This window comes from Musca domestica, unplaced genomic scaffold (assembly GCF_030504385.1).
Source record: "Musca domestica strain aabys unplaced genomic scaffold, Musca_domestica.polishedcontigs.V.1.1 69, whole genome shotgun sequence".
Taxonomy (NCBI): Eukaryota; Metazoa; Arthropoda; class Insecta; order Diptera; family Muscidae; genus Musca; species Musca domestica.
In genome coordinates, this window is record NW_026712380.1 from 2,207,410 (window position 1) to 2,234,488 (window position 27,079).

The 27,079-nt window shown below is 35.3% G+C and overlaps 1 protein-coding gene across 6 annotated transcripts in view; it reads left to right on the forward strand.

Annotated features, from left to right (window-relative positions):
- LOC101898175 (serine/threonine-protein kinase tousled-like 2) overlaps positions 1-27,079 on the forward strand; it is a 330,300-nt gene that overhangs the window by 283,339 nt on the left and 19,882 nt on the right. Inside the window, exons 1-2 of one of the 6 annotated variants that reach the window (XM_059129797.1) lie at positions 8,446-8,585; positions 24,091-25,482. The exons of 2 other annotated variants lie outside the window; for them this stretch is intronic. In XM_059129797.1, the coding sequence (XP_058985780.1) occupies positions 25,027-25,482 (456 nt within the window). In that variant the 5' untranslated portion in view covers positions 8,446-8,585; positions 24,091-25,026. Of the gene's footprint in view, positions 1-8,445; positions 8,586-8,616; positions 8,659-22,836; positions 23,570-24,018; positions 25,483-27,079 lie in introns of those variants that run through there. 3 more of the 6 variants (XM_059129798.1, XM_059129796.1, XM_059129800.1) reach the window with 3 other exon arrangements.

Consider the following 27,079-nt stretch of genomic DNA (forward strand, 5'->3'; position numbering starts at 1 on the left):
TCCATGTTTTGGTATAACCCCAAATATAACGGTACCTTCCGATATCCGGTATTTTGATGATTTTTGCAAATTTTCTCACGAATTTGTCCAACGAATTTGGTATTTGTGGGTCATAATGGGTTCTAATGTTTCCTTTACCCTAAGGTGGAGGCTATTAAAAACTTAATGTTTGTTTACTTGTTTTATTTGTAATTTCGTAGGGAATATATTACATTTCATGAGCCGAATAGCTCAAACAACTGTCAATTTTTTTTTTTTTTGCTTTTTTCCTCTTCTATGGAATATTGAGCATCTTCCAATAATTTTGCTTACTAAATTTTTATCTTCGCCAAGCAAATCTGTAATAATAATGTACGAATATGTTGGTAGGATAGAGGTAGAGGCATGTCAAAATATGTATCTGTATCTAGGCTGGTTCTCCATTTCACCACGAAGTTATTCTTCGTCGCCGTTGTTGCATGCAACTTCAAACGATGCTCGCGACGACACATAACCCACTCGAAATCGTGGAAAAGCTTTACCATACCACCCCCTCCGCCCATCCGCAGCACCGCCACCACTAGCTGAAGCAGCAGCAAGAACAACAACAATTACAGTTTTTATAATACCTACATTTTGCGGAGGAAATCGTATGATTAAACGGAGCGTTGATTGATTTTTCACGATTCTTTGTCGTTCTTTGTAATGTTTCGTTGTTGTTGTTGGTGTTGTTGCTGTTGTGTGTTTGCGACTTTATGGAATTTTCCAGACATTTTCCTTTTTGAGTGACGTTATTACGTTAGGTTGGCAACTGATGGAATAGCAAAGTAGTAGTTATGTGGTGAGATTTTTGTGTATAACCTTTGTAAAGAGAACAAATTTAATCAGTGTTAGTTGGATGGCAGTTGTTGTCGCCTGGCCGTAGTTTTTATTTTTTATTTTTTTTTTTTTTTGTTTGTTTTCGCGTTTCATGCTCCAAGTTAATGGTGTTCGTCTTAAGCTATTGATTTGCTTTTATTTATTTTTATTTAATTATTTATATTGGAAAAAAATTGAATAGTAAATTGTCCTTACCGTGTCCTTGTCCTTATCCATTAGTTTGGCCCCTCAAAGTAGTCTGTTCGGGGTTGTCGATTGTTTGACATGCATTTTGACCAGAGATGGGAATTCAGTAATAGAGGCATTCGCATGCATCCGATATTGTTGGGACAAGCATAGTGAAATGCATTGTTTGGTATGAGTGTTGCCCTCTGTCCATCTTTTGGTTTTTGCATTGATTTGTAACTGTTTTTATACCCTCAGTCATATGGATAGAGAGTAGGTTATATATCTTTTGATACGGCCAAAACGTGCCTCATCGAAATAACCTTTTTATACCCTAGGTCTCTTTGGAGCAAATCCGTTTCAAGGCATTTGGAGTCGATCTAGCGATATCCGTCCGTCTGTCTGTCTGCTGGCTGGTGCGCACCATAACTCTCGAATTGAGTATCAGATTTGATCCAAACCAAGTACATCGTAATATTATTATCAAGCTTAAATCGAGTTTGGAGATGGACAATATAAGTTCACTCTTTCTGGTACCTCCCCCACAAAAGGTCAAAATTATCAAGGAGTCCGAGTTCGCTCCAACTTTGCGAATGCTAATATTTGCATCAGTGCTAGGTCACGTGCGAAAATGGACAATATCGGTCCACTCCATCAAGTACCTCCCCAACAACGGGTCAAAATTTTGAATAATTACAACTCTTATAAAATGTGATGTAAGAGTCCGATTGTCTTCAAATTTCACGTATCCCAATAATTTTATTAACCCAAGATCTGGTGCCAAAATGGAATATATCTGTCCACTCCTTCTTGTACCTCCCCACAAAAGATCGCAATTTTCAAAAATAATATTTTCCTGCACAGATTTACATCAGTGCTATGTCAGGTGCGAAAGTGGACAATTTCGGTCCACTCCATTAGGTACATCCCCCACAAAGGGTCACCATTTTGAATAGTTATAACTTTTTTAAAATGCGATGTAAAAGTCCGATTGCCTTCCAATCACACATATCACAATAGTTTTTATTAACCCAGGGTCTGGTGTGAAAATGGAATGTATCGGTCCACTCCTTCTGGTACCTGCCCCACAAAGGGTCAAAATTTTTAATATCCAGGAAGCAAATAAAACGCAAAATTAACCTCCGATTCCATTCAGATTTGACACATCCCAATATTTCTATCAACAAAATATATGTTGTAAATATGAAATAGATCGGACCATTCCTTCTGGTACCTCCCCCACAAAGGGTCAAAGTTTTGAATAACCAAAACGAATATAAATTCCGAAATAAGCATCTGGTTCTCTTCATATTTCACACATCTCATTATTTCTTCTAATATAAGATCTGCTGTGAAGATGGGATATGTCGGAATACTCCTTCTGTTACGAATCCATAAAGGGTCAACATTTTGAAAATCCATGAAGCTCATACAACGCTAAATTAACATCCGATTCCATTCAAACTTGGTACATCTCAATATTTCCATCAGTCCAAGATCTATTATAAAGATGGTAGAGATCGAACCATTTCTTCTGGTACGTCCCCTATAAAGGGTCAAACTTTTGAATAACCAAAACGATCATTACATCCGAAATAAGCATCTGGTTCTCTTCAAACTTCGCACGTTCCATTACCTCCACTAACCCATGGTCTGGTTTGAAGATGGTAGATATCGATCCACTCCTTCTGGTACCTCCACCACAAAGGGTCAAAATTTTGAATACCCAAGAAGCTAATAAAACGCGAAATTAACATCCGATTCCATTCAGACTTGGTACATCTCAATAGTTCCATCAGTACAAGATCTGTTATAAAGATGGTAGAAATCGAACCTTTTCGTCTGGTACCTCTCCCACAAAGGGTCAAAGTATTGAATTACCAAAAAGATTATAAAATCCGAAATAATGATCCGGTTCTCTTCATATTTCACACATCTCATTATTTCTACTAACACAAGATCTGTTGTGAAGTTGGGATATATCGGTCTACACCTTCTGGTACCTGCCCCACAAAGGGTAAAAAATTTGAATATCCATGCGGCTAATAACACTCGAAATTAACATCCGAGACTTGGTAGATCTCAATATTTCCATCAACACAAGATCTACTTTAAAGATGGTGGAGATCGGATTATTTCTTCTCCTACCTCCCCCAAATAGGGTTCAACATTTTGAAAAACAAAACGCTCAAAGAAAGCGGAATAAGAGTCCTACTCTCTTCAAAATTCACACACACAAACATTTTTGCTAACAAAAGATCTGCGGTGAAAATGATATACATCTGTGAACCACTTCTGGTATCTCAACCACAACAAAGGGTCACAATTTTGAAATACTTTTATCTGTCGTAACTTGCGAAACAAGTCAGCGTTCCTTTATAATTTCCCTGAACCAGATACCTGAGATGATTACGGAATTTATTATTCCGCATAAAATTGGATATAAATTTTCGATATTCTTGTCCATACAAATATTTTTATCTGTATCAGATGAAGTATGAAAATGAAATACTTTTGTCGACTATAAATATATTCAGGTGCGATACATTTTTGGACTTTAACTATCTGCAGTTGTAGTCGAATAGGGCATTTCATGGTCGACCTCGCCTAGCTGTAGCCTATTTCATTTTAAAAACTTTGCCAACAATCTAATTTTTCCTAATTTCATTCTAAACATATCATTTTATTTCATTGCACTTCATTCTTTTGCCAATTTGGCAACCCTATTGTTTATCAAACTAACCTTGACCTAATTGTTTTTTAATCACAAAAATTCCTTAAAAATCAAATTATCTTAAGAATAATTCCTTTCACTACCCTACTGCTGCACTTTCTTCTTTCTCTCGTCCGATGTCCAAACGAAAGAAAGCTCAGAGTTGAAAGAAAAATCTCTTCTACTACCTCACCATTTTAATTGAATTTGCAGACGACCCTAAAAATACACATGGCACTTGCACGACAACGACAGGCATTATTTCCCCATTCTAATTTACTTTCCCCATCCCTGTTGTTCAGACGAATAGTCATGCACACACACACACACACGAGCACACGACACTGTGGCCTGCTCCAACCGAACATATGATTGTTGGATACTAAACGTTTTTATTTCGGTAGTTAGGTATATCTAGCTGTGTTTGTTTACCATGTTTTAGTCATGCCAGTCATGAGAAATTCAGTTATGCGCTCTCTTTGTTTCACTCACTCATTTCAACTCTCTCGCTCTTTGTTTGTTGTTGGCTTTCATAATTATTTGATAAAGTTTACTTACTCACTCGTTGTCTCATTTCGACGAGTCTCCTCGTTGCTCGGTTTGTTGTTGCTGCCATGATTTGTGGGTGGGTGTGTATGTGTTCGCGCACAACAAACGAACGATGTGTGTTTGTGGTGCATGCATTCTGGCTAACTGGCTGGCTGCCTGGCTGACTGTCAGAGTGCAGGCAAACTTTTGCTCTCTTGTGCGTTCTGTGCGCCTATTATGAATTAAACAAACAAGACAAGATTTATGTTAGTTAATTTTACAGGATTTGTTGTTGTTGTTGCGTAGCCTTTTCTGCTGCTGTTGCCAACGCTGCTGGAGGCATTTTCTTTCTTTTTTACTACTTACTACTTTTTTGTTTCTCGTATGATTTGCTTACCCCAGTGTACTTCCGAAATGGCAAAAAAACTATAACAAACGGATAGATTGATAATATCCATTGTTGTTGTGGTTGGTTGGTTGTTGTCGTTGTAGCGAGTGTCGTGTGTGCACCCTCTTCGAGTGGTTATTATTTGTGTGCACGAAACCAAAAAAAAAAACAAACATCTGTTAAATCATTATAAATATTATTAAAGAGTTTAAGAGACGACGTTATGTTGCTGTTGCGTTGCTCTCTGCCCATACTCTCACTCTCTGCACCAAACAAAAACAACTGCCATTGCTGCAACAGAGTGTGGTGGAGTTCTTATGTTTCTTTGTTGGTGTATCGCTTGCTAATAAACACACGAAGTATTTTTCGCTCGACTTTTTTTTTCATCCAAATATAAATTTCATCCGAAAACTTATTCTTTCTACATACATACCTACCCAGAAGAATAAGGATTAAAGCTCAATAAATCGAAACAACATTATTTGATTTTATTAACCTTTAAGGCACAAAACATACACTCGGGGCAAAATGTGGGCGCCACTCACAAATTTTTCTCGTTTTTGTTCTTTTCAAATCGGAATTTTATTCGAGTGTGTAAAATATTGATGGAGAATCGTTTCGTTCATTTGGTTTTAACGCGAAAAAAGCCATTTCATTGCAATGGTGATTGAAAGCAGTGATGCCATTTTGGCGCTTTTTGTACTCTGTAACGTTTTTTCTACTTTAAATGATTATTACTCCTTTAAAAAACCGAATCGAAAGACATGAGAATAAGTATTAGAAATGAAATTAGAAATTATTATGGATTCGGAATTCTTGAATTCTAGTTGTACAGTGTCTTCTGTCGATATTTTTGGTCACAATTTTTTACTCTCAAGCGAGTCACTTTTTCGAGAATATGGTCAAAAACTCTAAACGGAATCGTAGAAAGTCAAAAAAACCATAGGTCCCAGTATACATCAAAAGTCTAAACCATACCACTTAAGTCAGTCAATCACTCATTTTCCTACAAAGTATTCTATTAGAAGATTCACATTAAATTCAAAAATATTCTTCATCAAATTTCATTACAAGTCATCAAAGAAAGTATATGTCCCTTACATATCAAGAAAATAGTTACAACAATTTGGCAAAAAAAAAATATCGAAAAGATTTCCCAATTTTTCTGATAAACTTTTCTTAGCCATTTGTAGGTCTTTTTTCAGAAAGCGACATAACATTTCTGTTCATTTAGAAAGAGTCTAGGATTTTCATAGTTTCAGAGAAAATTATTATCATATGCAGGGTGAGATGAAAAGACTGCAATCAACTTCAGACTGCTGTCATTTCCCACTTATTCCAGTGACAGCTCATTATATTGTTTACAAGCGTTCAAAAGCATTTTGATGAGAATTTTCCAGAAAAAAACTTATTCGTGATGGAATTCAAGCGTGATAGTGTGATTTCTTTATATTTGGCTGGAAAACCACATGTGGCTATCGTTAGAGCACTCCAGCATTTAAATGTGAATAAATCTTTGGTGTCTCGTACCATTGCTCGTCACCGTTAAACTGGTAGCGTAGCCCGACGTCTAGGATGTGGACTCAAGAAAACAGCAACATAAGCAGAAATCGTTCGAAAAGTAAAGAAGCGACTTGATCGAAACCCGCGTCGCAGTGGCCGAAAAATGGCTCGTGAGCTAAACATATCCCACTATTCCATTCGGCAAATATTGAAAAATGAGCTTGGGGGTAAAGCCATTGAAATTCCAAAAAGTGCAAGAACTTACACAGCAACAGAAAGAAAATAGACTCAAGAGAACTAAAGAGTTGCTTCGCTTGGCTGACAGTAGTGAAAGCCGCATTTGGGTTTCTCCGATGAAAAAACATTCGTTATCCAGCAGTTTGTAAACAAACAAAATGATCGTGATTACTTGCCAAAGAGGTCAGCTGAAAATGTGCACCTTCCGTTTGGTTGGCCACCAGAACTCAATCGCCGGCCATGGTGATGGCGTGAGCAGCCATAACAGCCGATGGTCGCTCTTCACTCGTATTAATCGATCGCGGCATGAGAATAAAAGCCGAATATTATCGCGAAAATATTCTGGAGACCTTGGACATTCCAACAGGACTCAACACAATCGCACTCAGCACACGTCACCCAGGAATGGTTACAAAATGAGGTTCCTCGCTTCACTTCCAGCGCACAATGGCCACCAAAATCTCCGAATACCAATCCGTTAGACTGTTGTGTCTGGAGTATTTTGGAAAGCAAGGTTGGCACTAAAAAATACCAAAGTGTCGATCACCTCAAGCAAGCGCTTCGTCGAGAATGAGCCAAAATACCGCAGAGCAACGTTCGTGCAGCTTGTGACGGTTTCTTTGGCCGTTTGAAGGCCATTCGAGCCAAAGTTGATTAAATCGAACAAATCTAAACTTATTCTAAAATTTGACTTTATTTCTGGTATTTTTTGCTTTCATTCAATAAAATTTAAGTTTACAGTTTTTTTATCTCACCTTGTATGTTCAATGTAGTGTCCCTTTTTGCTTCACAACATTGCTGTCGAAGAAATCGGTAGCAAAACCTCACATTTGACCGAGATTGATGAGCTTTTTTATGCCTTGGCTCTTCTGAACGGCTTTGGATTCAATTGGCCCTACCCCCATAAATCCCCAGTTACTATCTCTGGATCGTTTAATTTGGATAATCTGGATCGTTTTTATGCGACGATGTTTTTGCTGAAAAATTAACACATGCTTCTCCTAAGCTCGTGCCTAAAACACCTTTAACAATTGCTTGGCATACACCGAGCTATATGTTAATATCCCTCTATTTCGATTTGATTCGACATTTATCTCAACTAATTTTTTCACTGCAAGATTTTGCCAACCCTCACCAACTTAACTGTCAATATATGCCATCTTAACTCGCTTTCATTTAATGCATTTTTGGGTTATCGAACAAAGTTTTGAAATACTTTGTACAGCAGACACATGCATCAATATTATGGAAAAAAACCCACTATATATAAAAAAGTTTTTTTTTCCACATTGGACTTGGGAACCTAACCTATAGCGCCTAATACACTTTTTCCTATTTATACATTTATTTTTATTGCTATTATTTTCAAAATAGCCTTTTTGTAATTCAATTTTAAAGCTCAACACAGTGAACTATAATTATTATTTTACATGTTTAAATGCAATTTTTTATTCGGATTAACCTTTTCATTAGGATTTATTTGTTTAATCCGGATATATTCAATCAGATTTATCATGAGCGGGTTTATTTATGTTTCATGTGTCCTACTATCGTTAGTATACAATTGAGTTTGCCAATTTTACACGATTTGCGATTTTTATCATTGAATCTGTTAGCAACACTGTTGCCAATGATTGAAGGAGATGTGTTTATGTTTATGCTGCTACTTTTGTTGTCTTCTCGTTTTTGTAGCAGTTCGCACACATTTTGTTTTTGTTCTTGTGTTACGATGATTTGCAGTGTTGTACTTGTTGTCGTTGTTGTTGTTCTACTTCATTCGTTTATTGTGTTCAGCAGGCTCTTCTCGGCTGTCATAGTTTTGTTGTTGATATGTTCGTTTACTCGTTCGTTCGTCCGTCCGTCTGTCTCTCTGTCTGTCCGTTCGTTCGCTTGTTTGTTTGTCTGTTTCAAAACAAAAATCGTTGCAGCAGCACCCAACGACGGCGACGACGACGCAGCACTGGGCAGCCGAAGCTGCTGCTGCTGTGAAAAAATTGTTTTCATATTATAACGGCATTGGTAAAGAGAGCTTATTTTCAGTTGCCCTGAGAGCATGAAACCGTGTGGTTTTGTGTGGATTTGTTTTTTAAACAATTTTTTGCGTCATTACTACAACTAAATAAAATAAAATTGTGTATTTTTTTTTTCAACATCGCCATCGTCATCATCATCGGCACTTATTAAAGTATTTAGGTATGAATTGTAGATTTGCAACGTCTGTCTCGTTGTTGACATCGGTCGGTCGGTAATGTTGTCGGTATTTCGGGTAGGTGTTTGTGTGTTTCTTTCTTTTTTGTTTTGTTTTTCTTGTTGTGTTTTCCATAACAAGAGAGTGTGAGCAGGCAGCATCATACAATGTACTCAGCAACGAATGAACGAACGAACGGCCAAGCAACCAACATTGGTGGGCAATAATAACAACAGCAACGATGACAACAACAGCAAAAACAACAATAGACTACAATATTCAAACACAAAAGCACTGTGTGTTAGTTGTTACTGTTGTGTTTGATTTGTGTTGTGTGCTTTTTTTTTTCTTCTTGGATCGTCGTGCTTCATCTACTTGCTATTTTTCGTGGTCGTCGTTGTTGTTGTTTTTCAGTCGTCGTCGTCGTATGGTGTGTGTGTGAATGTTTGGTCATCGATATGGTTTGTGTGTTTCTTCTCTGGTTCTCCGATGGTATTATATTGTAAATGTGTGTGTACTGCGGTGGTGCAAAGTGTTTCGGATTTTTTTTTGCCATCGCCTTGTTACTACTACTCTGTTGTGTTATTCAAATAAAATAAAGAAATTAAATATAAATACAAATTATTCAATTCAATGGTGATAATTTAAAAAAGAAACAACAACAAATTTAACCACAATTTAATATAAAATTAGAGGATATATATGTATGTACTCGTGTGTGTGTGTTTTAAAAAATGAAAACAATTACTTGAACAAAAAAAAAGCATTACCACAAGTGTTGGCTTTTTTTCTTTTGATAAAACAAAAACAAAGGCAAAGAAAAATAATTTAATGAAAATAATAGTAATTTATGATATGTTTATAAATAATTTCAATTTTTAAATAAAATAAACACACTTTTAGCAACATTTAAAGCAAATTTTGTGGCAATTTTGAAAGTGATTTTTTTTGTGCCAAGTTCGTTTGGAATTAGCAAAAAATAAACAAATAGTTTGAAAATACTTTGTTGTGTTTTGAGTGCGCACATAGAACACAAATTGTAAATGGTGGAATGATGGATAAAATAAAAAAGCTAATTGTGTGTTTTTGCAATATATATATATATATATATATATATATATATATATATATATATATATATATATATATATATATATTTAAAGGTTCCTATTAATAATTTAATTAAACTTATTCGGCATAAATTGAATGCCGAATTTTCCTGAAAATAGTTACAAATATTCAAATAATGTATCAAAAAATTAAAACATTTTTAAAAAATAATATTGATGTTAAACCTAAAAAAACCTTTAATTATTAGAATTTTGCCCATTGTGTGGGTGTTCTTTCCCAAATGTTCGTGTAAATGTAAAATCGAATTTGAAAGTGTTACAAATTATTATCAGAAATCTCAAAAAAAAACATCGAATGAAAAAGGAGAACATAACAAAATTAAAAAAATCTTTAATTGGTCCGCAACATTTAAAGTAGCAGCTAATCTTCTATAAAGCTGTGTAAATGAGTGAACAAACGAAGAGGTGTCATGTAAGCGAAGCGAAACTGAAGTGATGATGGAATATTTAACTGCCACAGCTTTTGATTTCTAATATGGATACCTACCCAACTACCTATCTTGGGGATAATTTTTTTGTGCAATGGTGGGGCAAATTTTTTTTTTTTTTTTGAAATCTCTAAATTTTTATTTCATTGATTTGCAGCATTTTAGTTACTAGTTTTATTCGCCTTTTTGGATGAAAATCCCGATTCTGTGGACAACATGTGACCCGAATAATAAGACAAAAAATTAATCAATTATATAACCTTTATTGGAAAAAGCGATTGCAAATCCTATACAGATGGCTTTTTTAATTAAATATTATGATAATAGAAAAAGTTAGCAATTTTTATTGCTGAGGGTGAAAATTTTTCAAAGAACATTAGGAAGAACTTTAGTTCAATAAAAACTAGATTTTTTTGGAATTTTTTCCAAAGATGTGCATTTTTACAGTTTTCTTGGGACGGACCCAGAAAACCGGTCCAAAACCCGGGTTAGACCCGGATCGTAAATAATAACGTAAATAATTTAGGTATCGTTTGAAAGTTAATGAAAGTCCCTATTATTCTGAATGGTTCGGGAGTGTTATCTAAATTATCCATTTTTTTGGAACCGGATTTTTCAACCCCCAAAAATTTAAAAAAGCGCCCACTACTTCGTCAGCTAAAAATCCTCCTTCTCGCGTAAGGTTTTTTAGTACTCAAGATGCTAAATTTTATTTTATTTATTTTTATTTTTAATCAAAATTCGTACTGAACTTTTTGGACTTTCAAGGTTTGGTATTTTATTCAAGTGCTCCCTTTCTCGAAAAGAAAAATAAGAAATTTTTTACCTTTTACATCGATAAGTTTTCAAGAATGTTCATTTTGGAGTTTATGGAGAAAGATATTAGTAAAACCATTACACAATGAACGACACTTCAGAATTTCAGTTCTATACCCTCTTTTTTTAAATCTTTTAAAATGTTATAAAATTAGTACACATTTCCAAAACCACGTCCATATCTCAATCCCAAGTACCAAGAGAAACCTTAATATCAAATATGAGGATTCTGCAAACTATCCCTTCACCAAATACCTAATTTAGTACCATTCAGTACTTTTTGTACAATTGAAGTACACACTTCCAAAATCAACGCCATATCTCAATCCCAAATACCAACATAGACCTTAATATCAAATTCAGGATTTCAGTTCTTTAATTTTCCTCATTACCGAATTTAGTACCATTTAGTACACCAATAGTACGGATATCCAAAACCTGCTCCTTCTAACAACCACAGACATCCACAGTGACATTCATATCAAATTTCAGTTTTTTAGATCACCCAATTCCAAATTTAGTATCATTTAGTACTTTTCGTACAATTACAGTACATATTTCCAAAACTACCTCCAGATCTCAATTCCTCATACCAACAGAGACTTTAATATCAAATTTGAGGTTTCCAGCTCCATCGCTTCTCCTAATACCAAATTTAGTACTATTTAGTACTTTTCGTACAAATATTGAATACATTTCCAATCCGCTTACAATTGTCGATTCCAGATACCAACAGAGACTTAATATCAAATTTCAGGATTCCAGCCCCATCCCTTAACCCAATACCAAATTTGGTACTATTTGGCACTTTTTGTACAAATATGGATTGCATTTTAAAACCACTGCCCAAGTAGTACCATTTAGTACTTTTCATACAATTATAGTGAACATTTCCAAAACCCTTCATACTTTTCGTACAAATATAGAATGCCTTTTCAAACCAATGTCCAATTAGTACCATTTAGTACTTTTCGTACAATTATAGTACACATTTCCTAAACCACCTATATATCTCAATTCCAGATACGAACAAGGACTTCAATGCCAAATTTGAGAACTCCAGCCCCATCTCTTTTCCCAATACCAAATTTTGTACTATTTAGTACTTTTCGTACAAACATAGAATGCATTTCCAAACCTCTGCATATTCAGTATTTTTCGTGCAATTATAGAATGCATTTCCAAACTAATCTTAATATCAAATTTCAGAATTTTATCTCTATCCTTTCACCCGATACCAAATGTAACACTACTAGTACTTTCCGTACAAATATAGGATGCATTTTTGAAACCACCTTCATATGTCCGTGCCACCCTAATACCACATTTCAGATTTCCGTTCACCCAATACCAAATTGTACCAAATTTAGTTTGGTACCATCTTAGAAGTTTAGTACCATTTTAGAACTTTTTGCTACTCCGATTATGTAGTGCCCAACCTTATCAGAGTGGTAACTTATAAAATTTCCAAAAAAAATGTGAACAAATTAGGGTTTACTTATTTACGGATATAAAAAAAGTAGCCGTTAAATTTTAGAAATAATAATAAAATGCTAAATAGGAACTAATCATTAGTTTGTATTATTACAATCGTCATTTTTTATTAGGTACTTGTTTTTTATTTTTTCGAAACAATTACACAAATGCATTTGAAAAAACGATGCACGAAGATACAGGAAAAAATATGCATCAACTAACGAAATTAGTGAAAAAATGTGTGTCTGTAACATTTTTTTTCAACTCGTTACTCGTTTCAACGGCACTGTGATGGACACCAAGCGAAAAAAAAAGCACCGAAGAAAAAAACACATTCCTTCATATCTACATACACGTACTACACAACAACAGTGTTGGTGGTGGTGGTGCTGGTGTTGCACATCCAAACATACGTTCGTTCATACCTACCATACCATACCATACCTAACTAAATTTTCTGTTGTCACACAGCAATCAACTCGCCGCAACAAACCAAAAAAAAATGAGAAGCTACAAAAACCTTTTTTTCATCAAATGTGTGAGGAATGGAAGAAAAAAGGCCAAACGGCTGACGGCGACGACGATCTGGTGATATAAACGCCTGTCTGCCAGCCTGCCTTACACTCGCACTTGGTCGGGCTCTGCTCTTGTTTGTCGTTTAGTCATTTCGGCAGTCTGTCACTCCGTCAGCCAGTCAGATGTGTAGATGATGTATTCACTTATGGTAGTCATTGTCGTCGCATTTACACTACACGAAAGCATTTGCAAAAGAAGCCCAACTTAACCGAATCACAAAAACAAAATCGCATAATAGACAGGAGAAGAGTCACAGGGTTGCCAGCGAGAGTATTTTGGTGGCAAATATTCTTGGGGGACGAAATCCAATTGTAATTTGTGTTCAAAAAATTTTTGAAATCAATCCACATGTATAAATAACAACAACTGCACTCCAAATACGAGTTTTTTCACAGATAATAGCAAATTTGGACATTCGTAAACTTTTATGAAAAATTCTCGTAAATAAATTCTAATTTTTATAACTAAATATCGAAATTAACTTATGTTAACTTCGAAGAAGTTGTCAGCTAACTTTGTAGTTTAGTAAAAAAAGACTAATTCTATTGAAATTCGATTTGTCGTAAAGGTCCTTTAGCACGTGATGCAATGCATATTTCTAAAAATATTAGTCGAGACGTCAAATTTAAAGGACCCGCAGCAATGTAGAATTTAACAAATTTTAAGCAGGATGTTTTTAAAATATTAATATTTTCTCCAAAGCGCTCTTAAGGAAGGATTTTTTGTAAAATCGTCGAATTAGTTTTATTAAATAAGAAATAAAATCCTTTTATATTATAGGTAGGCTATATTCTCCTTAAACATGGAATGCCGATTATACAGGTTGATTTAAAAAAAACTGCAACAAAATCACACGCCATAATTTTAATTTTTTTTTTTAAATTTTATTGAATGAAAACAAAAAATGTTGGTAATAGCATCAAATTCTAAAATAAGTTCAGATTTGTTCGAATTGGTCACCTTTGGCACGAATTATGGCCTTCAAACGGCCAATGAAACCGTCACACGCTGCCCGAATGTTGCTCTGCGGTATTTTGGTCCATTCCCGGCGAATTGCTTGCTTGAGGTGATCGACAATTTGGTATTTTTTAGTGCCAACCTTGTTTTCCAAAATACTCCAGACACAATAGTCCAACGGATTGGTATCCGGAGATTTTGATGGCCATTGTGTGCTGGAAATGACGCGAGGAACCTCATTTGGTAACCATTCATGGGTGGCGCGAGCTGAGTGCGATGGTGCTGAGTCCTGTTGGACTGTCCAAGGTTTGCGGCCAAAATGCGTGCCCAAGTCTTTACTACACCCTCCAGAATATGTTCGCGATAATATTCTTCATTTATTCTGATGCCACGGTCGAATAATACGAGGGGAGAGCGACCATCGGTTGTTATAGCGGCCCACATCATCACCATGGCCGGCGCTTGCGTTCTGGTGGACAACCGAAGGTGCACATTTCCAGTTGACGTCTTTGGCAAGTAAACACGATCATTTTGGTTGTTTACAAACTGCTGGACAACGAATGTTTTTTCATCGGAGAATACCAAATTCGGCAGTTCACCACTTTCACCATTTTCTTTCTGCTGAGGTGTAAGTTCTTGCACTTTTTGCAATTTCAGTGGCTTTACCCCCAGCTCATTTTTCATTATTTGCGGGTTTCGATCAAGTCGCTTTTTTACTTTTCGAACCATTTCTGCTGATGTTGCTGGATGATCGTTTCTGCAGATGTCATTTGTCATAGATGTAGCTTTCAAATAACGGTACCTCCCGATTTTCAGCATTTTGAAGATTGGGGTTCTCGGTAGGTCAGTTCTCTCCTTGCAAAAATATTCGCTAAAAGTTTACTAATTGGTACTGCCTTCATATGACGATACCTCCAGATTTACGGTGTTTTGAAGGTGTCTGCCACAATTTCCAAGCAAATTACGTGAAACTTGACAAATTGGGTTCTCAGTAGGTCAGTTTTCGCCTTGCACACAATGTTAAATTTAAGTCCACTAATAGGTATAGCCGCCATATCAAAACGCCGATACCTTCAGATTTTCGGTATTTTGAAGGTTTCTACCACAATTTCCAACCACATTAAATGATAATATGGTTTTCGGTTACTTTTTTATTTTAATTTTTACGAAATGATAAATGATAAACATGGTGGAGGATATAAAAATTTCGGTCCGATCTAACGTGCACCATTTTTAGTTGTCGTTGTTGTTATTACTTTGAAAGGAAAGAATACATTTTTCCTATCCTTAAAATGTGTAGCTCATATTGATCTTCGATGGCATCCTTTTAATATTAGGCTTTGTAGAAGAATTCCGCATAAATTCACATCAAGTGTGGGGCTTCAACAATAAAAGGCCCCCATTGTCTGCCCCCTCTATTTGGACTACTTTGCGAGTTTTAACCATTTTTTAAAGGACCAAAAACTAGACGCTATATTCCTAAAACGCAAGGATTCGAAATTTGAAAAGTTCAATAAATTTGTAGGGGGAAATTCGCCACCTTTTTAGTTTACTTTACGATGCAAACTATAAAATGTCGATACAGGTGCCTTATGTTGTTAACTCTACTTTTATAATCGGCTAGGGGTTTTCCTGTAATTATACCTTTTTATAACTCTTAAAAAAGTGACACAGCTATTGACAATTGGGATAAATTGTCAAACCCTATAAATTCTATCAGATTTTCAGTACTTTAATCAAAATATGTTACATATCGGTGGAGTTGGTCTAATTTCCCCTAATATGTCGGCAAAATCCTGTTGGTATTTGTTTTGGTCAACAAAGTCACTCTGCATGGCAACCCTGTTGACGAGCGCATTTTATTCTTTGCGTTTTTTGCTTCTTTTTTTTGTAGTTTTTTACACCGATGATGATGACGGTGATGTTGTTCTTGTTGTTATTGCTGGTTTTGTTACAGTTATTGGTGTTGTTGTTGTTGTTACTGGCGATGCCACCGATGAGGAGGATGTCGTTGACGACAACACACAACGACGACCTACGATGACGACGACGACGACATCTAAACAACGAGTATTTAATTTTGTTTTATTTCACTTTTTTTCATTTCTCAGTTATTGTTTTGTTCTGGTTAGTGATGTTGTTGTTGTTTTTGTTGAATATTGGATTGTTGTTGCTACTATACGTATTTATGTATGTTGGTAGGTATGTCCGTCCGTCTGTATATATGGGGTGTGCGAGTGAATGTGTTTATCTGCTGCTGCTGCTGTCATCTCAGTTAGTTGTTTGTGCAGTTAAACCATAACGAATCGGAAACGCAGATATTTAACAAATAATAATAATAAAGCTTAAGAAGAAAAGTAACCAGAAAATAAGCCAAAGCAAAAGCGTGAGTTTTTATACGCTGCGATGGCTGGCTGATTGGTTGGTTTCGCTGGCTGTTCGCAAGCAAAAACACAAATGAACCAACGAATACACCAAGTGACTGGCTGGCTGGCTGACAAACCAACTAACCAACTAATAGGTGAGATGTGGTAACGGACAAATTGACAAATTCACCACCAACCACCTCCGACAAAGAAGGCGACGACAAAGACAAGGCGGAGGGGGTAGTATGAATTTGGGTGATTTGGCTGGCTAGAGCTGGCTATTTTATAGTCAGTCAGTTGTTCTGTCAGTCATTTTTTTTTTGTTTTGCTTGATAAGAAGAGGCCTTCTTACAGCCCGCGGTTTGAAATACTCAGTTCAGCTGCTCTGCTCTGGTCATTGGGTTTGTTGTTGTTATACCACGATTAGTTTAGTCTCTTATTCGCTGACTGATTTTCGTGTTTATTTTAAATACCTACCTACATACAAATATATCTAATTCTCGTTGCCAAATGTCTAAATATGTTATACCTACCAAAAACATATTGCAAAAAACAAAAAAGAACTTCCATCATTCGTCATTCATGGTTTTTGTTATATTCTCTTTGTTACCTAGGTATGTACATGGATAGGTTGGTACACCTGAAAAATAAACAAGTTTTAACTTAAAACGACCGAGTTACTTAAACACCCTTTCAGTAACGGAAAGTTATATCTTTTTGAACTACTCTGGCAACATATATCAAAAAAAAAAACCTTTGGAAAACCGGGAACACTCCTGCTCTGTTCCAGAACCGATCTGAGGCCATAGAGAGAACCGCAGATAAAATTTGCAAAACCCGATTGCATTTTTGTTCTTCAATAGAGCATTCTATAACACTGTGCGACAAAATTCGACTTTTTCAGGACTTATAGGGGGAAATCCCAATACATTATGAAAGTAGAACAAACAAGTAAAAAAGCAACAGCCCGGCCGAGCTTTTAATACCCCACACCATTTGAAAGGAACTTGAAAATTTCAAAAAAAAAAAAAAAATCCGAAAACTTAATTACCACTTATTTAACCACATAATTTAAACCCGCTACATGAGGACTATACGAAGACGTGGACCTGCATACGAAAATTTTTGTCATAGGCTGTAGCACCCATTACGAACTTCAAATACGAAATTTGAAATAATTCCGGTAAATAATGTCGCTAAAATCATGAAAAGACAGAATATCGGGAGGTACTGTAATATAGGGGCTATACGAAGACGTGGACCTGTTCGGACAATTTTCTGTCATGGGCTGTAGCATCCATTACGAACTTCAAATACCAAATTTGAAGCAATTCCCGTGAATAGTGTCGCTTAAATCATCAAAATTCCGAATATCTGGAGATACCGTTATATGGGGGCTATACGAAGACGTGGACCTGCACAGACAATCTCCAGCCATAGGCTATAGCATCCATTACGAATATCAAATACCAAACTTGAAGCAATTCCGGTGAATAATGTCGCTTTAAATCATCAAAGCACCGAATATCGGAAGATACCGTTATATGGGGGCTATACGAAGACGTGGACCTGTTTGGACAATTTTCAGTTATAGGCTGTATTATCCGTTACGAACTTCAAATACCAAATTTGAAAAAATTTCGGCGAATAATGTCGCTAAAATTATCAAAATACCGAATATCGGGAGGTACCGTTATATGGGGGCTATACCAAAACGTGGACCTACGTGGCTCATTTTCAATACCAAAAGGCATGCAGACAGAACATACATTTGAGTAAAATTTTATCAATCTACTTCATTTCGTTCGGAAGCTAGAGTGATTTCCATAGACGGACGGACGGACTTCGCTAAATCGGCATATAATTTTATGCTGATCAAAAACGTACATATATACTTTGTGGGGTCTAAAATGTATATTTGAAGGTGTTACAATCGGAATGCCAAGCTTAATATACCATCCATACTATGGTGGAGGGTATAAAAATGGGAGATATATCGACGTTTTGAAAGATCACTACGCATAGTAACCTATATATAGGTTACTAAATAACCTATATATAGGTTACTTTACGTAGTAAACTTTCAAAACGTCGTTATATCTCCCATTTTTATACCCTCCACCATAGTATGGAGGGTATATTAAATTTGTCATTCCGTTTGTAACACCTCGAAATATACATATTTTGAAATGTTCGGATTGAGATTCTTTAGAATCCTTGCATTTTAGGTATATAGTGTCTTCGACAATATTGCTGATAACAATAGAAGGAATATTTTGGTAAACAATTTTAACCCTCAAGCGAGTCAACAAAGGGGTATTTTTGGTGCTTTTTTGCAGAATATGGTTATAAACTCCCCTTAAATGGGATCATTGCTGGTCAAAATATTCTACAGCATTATTTGTCATAAAATTCTACTATAGGTCTCAGAAGATATGAAAAATCTAAATCTTACTTAAACGTCAGAAACTCATAAATATTAAAAACGCATTTTAGGGTTAAGGACGTACTTGATATGAGTTTATAGCGGATTCTCCTACAAAGCATTATTTTAGATCGATGACGTCAATGACAAGAATACTCTTCATCAAATTTCACTATAAGTCACCAATGAAAAGAAAACACTATTTCCATTACGAATTGAGAAAATATTGACATCAATGTTGCGAAAAAAAAACGCCAAAATATTTCCTAATTTTGTTAAACTATCTCCATTCGGCCTTTTTTTAATTGATACCTGAAAGTAACACTAGATTACGTCTTAGACAGAAACTGCCAAAAGAAGAAATATTCTACATAACATTTCACTATAAATCTCAGAATATATGAAACGTCTAGGTGCAATAGTTTTAGAGCAAATTACATGCGGACTTTATATACTGCGAGTGAAAATTGTGTGTTTACTGTTTTTACTGCAAATTTAACATATTTTCAATCTACGTCGAAATCACCCTTAATACTTCATATTTTGGCGAGTGTGTCAAAGGAAGAAATGTTCTACATCAAATTTCATTATGAGTCTCTGAATAAAAGAAGTTTGCTTACTTAATATGTACCATGAAAAACTTTCATCCATTTTTTATTTTTTTTACAAATGTTGCGCTTTTTCCCAATTTGATGCAAGTTTTCTTATAAGTTTACTGTTCAATAGCCAGTCTGGGTTGTCGAAAGTTCCAAGTGGATTTTATAATATTTCGATTGTAGATCAAAACCGAGTTCTTAGGTTAAACTTTTCTCTAAGGTCTTTATATTGCCTTAGCCACACACAGAGAGACCTCAAAATTTCGATATTTATTTCTCAACATTTATTATAGAGCTTCGATATTTTAGCTTTGGATTACTTCATTGGGACATGACAGTCCCCTATTGGTATAGATTTTATAAAAGGGTAATCCCGATATCAAGAATTTTTTTTTAATTTTAGTCATATATTTACATTTCACCAAATATTGGTATTCTGAGCTATTATTATGTAGAAAGCCTACTGACAAAAAAAAAATAAATATAGATCCACGTTTTGGAACGGCTCCGTAAACAAAATCGAGAATTGCTACAAAATATAACCCATTTTTAAAATTTTTACTTATACTTTTTTAATATTTTGCTTTAAAATTATTCCAAATTTCATGTATCGGGATTTACTTCAAATGAGATCCCAAAACTCACACTCGAAATTTTTTATTTGCCCTTAATCAATTTTTACTGTGTCAACTTTTGTCCAGCACTGTTAGGCCTATCATTTACTAGGTAACACATGTCCTCGCAAAAAAAAAATTAAGGCTCTACACAACAAAGGAAGGAAGAAGGTCGAAAATAACAAAATTAAAAACGAATCCACAATTATTTGCTGTGTGTAATCAAACAAGAACTAAGCGACCGATTGACTGGCAGACAGACAGACGGACTCGACAGACATCGCGACAAACATACACACACCTACATCAACATAAATATATACTTAACATAAATTTAACTGACATTCTGTCGCTGTGTTTTTATGTTGCATGTTGGAATATGGAATGTATGAACATACGCTTACGACCACGACATTCGACAACAAACCTGGGTTCATACGAGGTATGATCGAATTTCGTGTGGTTACATATGTTCGCTTTGATAAATTTTACTCCGGTGCAAAGGGTGATTTTTTAAGAGCTATAGAAAAGGTTTTCAGGATGGGAAAGAACACATAAAATTCCGAAAACTGCTTGAAATCTTTATTAGAATTTGTTAGAATTAAAAAATCTAATTTAATGTCTGAAAATTATTTCCATGGTAAAATAAAGTAAATAAAATCATTTCAAATAGGCAAATGAATCTCTGTGATATGGGCAGATCATAAAGTGGAAGAAGCACACGATCAACTTTCCTAACAGAGCACCTATTTTAAAAACAGTGAAGCAATACACGAAACCTGCGAGTGTTGGTTTCGGAGTTGCCAAAAAGATAATGGGTAAAAATTCAGCCTTCGTAGAATTTTTGCTATTGAATATGGGCTCAGTTTAGTTATAGGCTTCATATAACTGTACCGTCATGTGTCAGGTGTGTTGGTTGGTGTGTAGTCAAAATTTTAAACCGAATTTGGCCGTAAATTGACAGTTTGTGTTTCCCTGTATGTAGCAACATTCTTACCGATAACTGTCCATATAGGTCCTAGTTTTGGTATGGACCCCATATAACTGTACCTGGAGATATCCGGGTTTTTGATGATTTTTGTTACACTATTTACCGAAATGGTTTAAAATTTGGCATTTGGAGTTCTTAATGGATACCACCGCTTATGATAGACTATTGGTTATACAGGCCTACGTCTTCGTATAGCCTCCATATACCAGCACATGCTATTATTCGACATTTTAATGAAATTGTTTACCGCAATTATTACAAAGTTGGTATTTGGTGTTAGCAATAAGAATTATCTTCTCTGTTGGAACATTATCTATATGGATCCGAATTTTCGTATAGCACCCATATAATTATTCTTAACGATTTTTTCGGTATTTTGATGATTTATGTCACATGAATTGATAGAATTGTATTAAATTTGGTATTTCGAGTTCGTAATGGAGTACGACTTCCAATAACTGCAAATTACAAAAACAGGGTGACACCTTCGTGGAATGGTACCTTAGATATTTCGGTATTTTGCCGATTTTATCTACATTTTCAGCAGAAATTTGTCTTATATGACATTTGGAATTGGTAATGGGTACCCCACTTCATAAGACTGAAATTGAAATAAAACAGATCCGGCTCTTTGAATGTCCTCCATCTCTGGCAGATAGCATATACAGGTCCATGGCTTCGTATAGCCCTCATTTGACTGTATCATACGATATTCGTAATTTTAATAATTATAGCGGATTTTTTTTTTGCCATACCCCACTTTGTCACAGGATATCATGTCGTTGTGCAATTTTTTTTTTAGAACAAGGAGAAGGAAGCGAGATAGAGCCATAATTCCTTTTGATGATCTCCATATTTTCTCACTCTGAGACGATTTTTGCATGTCCACATGTCCATCCATGTATTTTTGTAAACAGGTCGCATTTAGTGTCCGATCGAAAGGAACCTATTGAAAATGAAACCTAATGAAATGCATAATAATCGAACAAAATTTAGATATAGCTGTCATGTATATCTTCGTCCGATTTGTCATTTTTTGTACACCAAATTTGTAATAACTACCCAAATAGGATGAAAGTGCGCAAATGCGACCAAATTGATCCAAGAAGCAAGTATGGAAAATTTTGTGACACTCGAGTCAAATATAGCTATAACTCTCATATACATGTTTCAACCGATTTGGCATTAAAGTACCTAGCACTCCACAACAATGATATTTGGAACCAAATATCAGATACATCCCTGAAATACATCTGCTAAACTTCTTAAAGATTGCTTCAGATTTGGATGTAGCTCCCATATATATCTTTATCCGATTTTACGTTTATTTTCCAGCAGATGTGTAATATCAGATCAAATTGAAAGTATTTTTGATACATACGACCAAATTCAGTTAAGAAAGTATGTTACATTGGGGTGAAAATAGGTCAAGTAGGATAAAACACATATAGCTACAATATATATGTTTTATCCGATTTAGTATTTAAGCCCCTCACATCCGCAATTTACACTCCTTAATAATAGTGTTTGCTGATACACATACTGAAATTTAAGCCTAAAGTCATAGAAATGATATTTTGCACGAGAAGAATATTGGTGGAGGTTATTGAAAGTTGGTTTTTAGCAGAACTATTTAACTTGTTTGATCACACCTCGTATCTACTTAATCATGCGACATTGCCTACATACAGACACGACACACTACCGAAGATAAACATAGCAAAGGAGAGGATTATAGATTGAGAAGGCTCAGCGAAATCAGTCAGTCAAGCTAGCCAGTCAGCCAGCCAACAAAAACGAACCGACAAGCAAACCAACCAAACGACAACCACCATCCAACATCAATTATTAAAGTGTATTATATTTGGTTTGCTTCTGTTATTTGCCATTTGTAGTCGTCGGGCTTTTTGGGGGTTTTGTATGCGGACTTTATTACCTTTAAGAGCAAAAAAAAAAAATAAAACTACAAAGCAATAATAATAACAGCCAACGAGCTCTCCTTTTTCCACACACACTCGCACTCACAGTTACAGTGAGTGTATGATTCCACAACTGATGTTTGGTGATATTCCTTTTGTTGTTGCTGCTGCTGTTGGTGTTCGACGATGACGACCAACAGACGAGGGAATACTGTTGCGACCACAGCAACAACAACAACAACGAATGTTGTGTGTATGTTTGTTGGTTGGTTCGCTGCTCCTCCTCATGTGTGTGTATGTGTGTTCGTTTGTTTGATTGTTTTGTTGATGGCTGGCTAGCAGCTAGCTGCTGCTGTTGGTTACGGTGTCTAAGGCACTGACTTAACAGCAACTACAACCACACAACAACAGTGCTAAATGTTCCGACTTACAAACGTGACGTGTTTTTAATTTTCGAGTGTTGTATTTCTTCTTCTGCTTCTTCTTCTGCTTGCTGGTTTTTGTGTGCTCCCAATTATTGTGTGTTGTGTGATACTATATCATTACTACTACACACAATACAAAGAAACACACCGAACGTCGCGCACCGTCTATCTCTATGAGAAAAAAAAACGAAGAGAATAATATAAAGCAAATCAAAATTGTGCAAAATTGTTCAAATAAAAGCAAATACCTAGCTATTCAACGGTGAAGAAGTAATTTTTGAAAAGAAAAAATATTTTTTGTGAAACAATTTTAAAAATGTTATTCAAAAAATAAATAGATAAACAAAGGAAAAAAAATATGCAATTAAAGTGAATAGTGAATTGCACTTTAAATACAAAAAAATACCGAATATTTTTGATATCCACCATTCTACCATCAAATTTGTTTTATGCAAATAATAATGCAAATGCCAGACAAAAGCCTTAGAAATTCAAATCAAAAAACTTCGTCATCATCATCATCGAATGTGGTTGTTGTCATCACAACAAGAATAACAACGACAACAACTAGCTGCTGCAATAACAAATTATTATTATTGTTATTGTCACCCGTTGTCAATCACACTTGGATTTATTGAAATTTAATTTATTTTTGTTGTTATTGTGTCAGTCATATAGTATTTTTATTCCTCCGCACCAACCAAACAACCAATCATTGTCTCCCTCTCTGCTTATCATCATCATCATAATTATCGCCATCTAATAATAAAAGAAAATCAATTTAATTTTAGTGCCGAGTATAGTAGTACATACAAACAACATACCCAGTTGTAGTACATACAAATGTGAAAAGAAACGCGAAAGAAGCAGAAAAATAATAAGAAATAAACAAATTAACATAGTGCAGTATATGGTGAATACAATACACACACATGTACATAGGCACATCATCATAAGTATATAAAAAAAGTTGTGTTTTTTTCATATATATAAAAAAATACATACCTACATATGTATATAATTTTGTACATAGAGCAGCAAAAGCAAACCAAATGAACGTCGTCGTTGCGGTCGTTTGTATGTATCAACAAAAAACAAGAACAAAAACAACGACAACGACAACAACAACAACAGCTTTAAAAACGACCAGAAGGCAACATAACAGCAGTGGTGGTGCCAACAGCAGCAGCAGCCGTAGCCATAGCCGAGCATTATTAGCAGCTGTCAATAAAGCCGGTCGTCGAAAAACAGCTGTTTTTAATCCAACATCATTGTGGTGTGCTCGTCTCTATGTGCGCTCGCCGCTCTCTCCCCACAACAAAAAGAAAAAAATAACAACAACAACAACAACGGCATCAGCACACTCTGAAAATACTCATACACTTAACAGCAGCATCAAATAAACAGAACCCAACAAGCAACGTAGTGGTGTTTACAGCAAAAGCAACAACAAAACACTCGGAGAAAAATGCATTTCAAATAAAAAGGCAAAACAAAACAAAAGTGTAACCCCGAAGAAAAACCAAACATAACAGTGCTCTCTGCTTGTCTCTCGGTCTATAACAGAAGAGCCAGAGAACCTACGCGAGTGTGCCAGAATAAAGTGTTAGTTTTTTGTGAGTGAGAGAGAGAGAGAAAACTGTTAACGCTCTTCTCGTCTGTGCTCTGTGTGTTGTGTGTGCGTGTTTGTTGTGTTTCTCTCCAACAAAAGAACGAAAAAAACACCGATGTCTCTCACTTTGCCAATGTCGCTAATTGAGACTTCAACAATAACAGAAAGTTCAGCACATCGAAATTTTACCAAATACCAAACAACAAATCCTATGGTTGTTATACAAGCAACAACAACAACAGCCGGAGCCAACTCGAGCACAGTATCTAGTAAAAGTTTAACAACAAATAACAATACAAGAACTACAACAAGTAAACGGACTCGCAAGAGATCAACAACAGATTTCACAGCTGCAGCAGCTGCTGCCGGTTTAATAACAGCAACAACAACGGCAAATGTCAATTATATTAATCCCCTAACAACAACTGCAACAAACAGTGGCATTACTAGTGCTGCTGCCACCACAACCACCAAACGGAATAGAAAGCAACACCATAATCATCATCATCAGCAGCAGCATCAGCAGCATCAGCATCACCAGCAACAACAAAATCTTTATGTTCAGCAAAGAGTAAGTACCCAAAAAGAAAGAAAGAAGAAAAGACAACAAACAAAACTGCAAAATGTTATTTGACGATAAAATTGCAACACTACAAATGCAATAACAACAAAATTTGTAAACAATCGTAATTTTTTTCTCAACTCTCTCAATATACTCTCAAGCTCACTGGTCGTGTCTCTGAGACCCCTTGAGAATGCCAGAGAACCACTGAGACCAATAAATATTGTTTCCTTTTTTACTCTCCAGTGTTGTATAAATTGGTAGCACGTGCGTTTCTCTACTCCCTTTTTTTTTTTTTGCTCGTTGTTGGGCTCCACATCGCAGACAAAAAGAAAGGAAAAGAAAATTGCATTTTTACACCAACAACAATATTATTATGACACATTATATATTTTTTCCTTTTCTTTTATTCATGAAAATGACAAGAAAACAAACACACAATACACGTCTACTCCCTTTCTCTGCCTGGAGAAGTAAAGAAAACACGAGAAACAACGAAATTATTCCACGATGAGAATGCATTAGACTAGGTAGAAAGAGAGGCAGAGAGAGAGGCACACACAAAATAAAAACAAAGAAAAACAATATTAGTATGTCTTGTTGTTGTTGTGTCGTTTCATTATGATAATGTAAATTTAACAAGGAAAAAAATTAGAGCAAACGCAAAAAGATAGATAAAACAAGCAAACAGAGATACGAAACAATTTCTCAAAGGCAATAAGAAAACAGAGAAAAAAATATATACTTATTGTAGTTATATACTTTGGTATATAGATAGATAACTTTGTATGCATATACCTCTACCTACATACAATCAAATGGAAAACCAAAAAAAGAAAAAAAAATAATCGTGTAACCCAACCAACTAACTGCCGATAGACGGACTACGACTCATCAGATTTGCTTTCGTTGTTGTTGTAAATAATATTTTATTGTACAAACACATGCAAACCGAAAAAACCTTTACTTTAACATGATTAAAAAATAGCAACGCTTGCGAATAGCTAGCTGACTACTTTGCTGAAAATATAGTTTTGCATTTTTTAAATAGAAATTTCTTTATTCAAGTGGTTACCCACCTATATCACTAGTTTGTTGTTGTTGTTATTGGTCGTGGTGTAATATCCACATTTCAACTTTTGTTGCCATGTAAGACGTAAGGTTGTGGAGAAATGGTTTGGGTTCCATCTTTAAATGTCGTTTTATCGTTGTGAAGGGAAATGTAAATGTTTTTTGTTTTTTGTTAGAAAGCCATTTTTCTTTCCTCTTTTATTTTTGTTCTAAACGGAACAAATGGAAGTTGTAGTTTGAGGGGCCAAAATACGTGTTTGAGAAGAAGATTGTCATTTGTGAGGAAAATTGGAATGTGATGTAAAGATGAATATTCTTGAAGAAAACTAAAAAAATTACGAAAATTGTGAAATAGTGACAAAATAATGGGGTTCCTAAGAACTAGCCTTTTGTTTTTAAAAAGTTGGATTATTGTCTGTTGAAATCACGATACAGCCCACATTATTTGCAGAACAATTTGTAGTGTGTCTTGGATGGTTTTAATTGAAAATGAGATGTATCAGTCCTCGTTTTGGTATAGCCGTCATATAACATA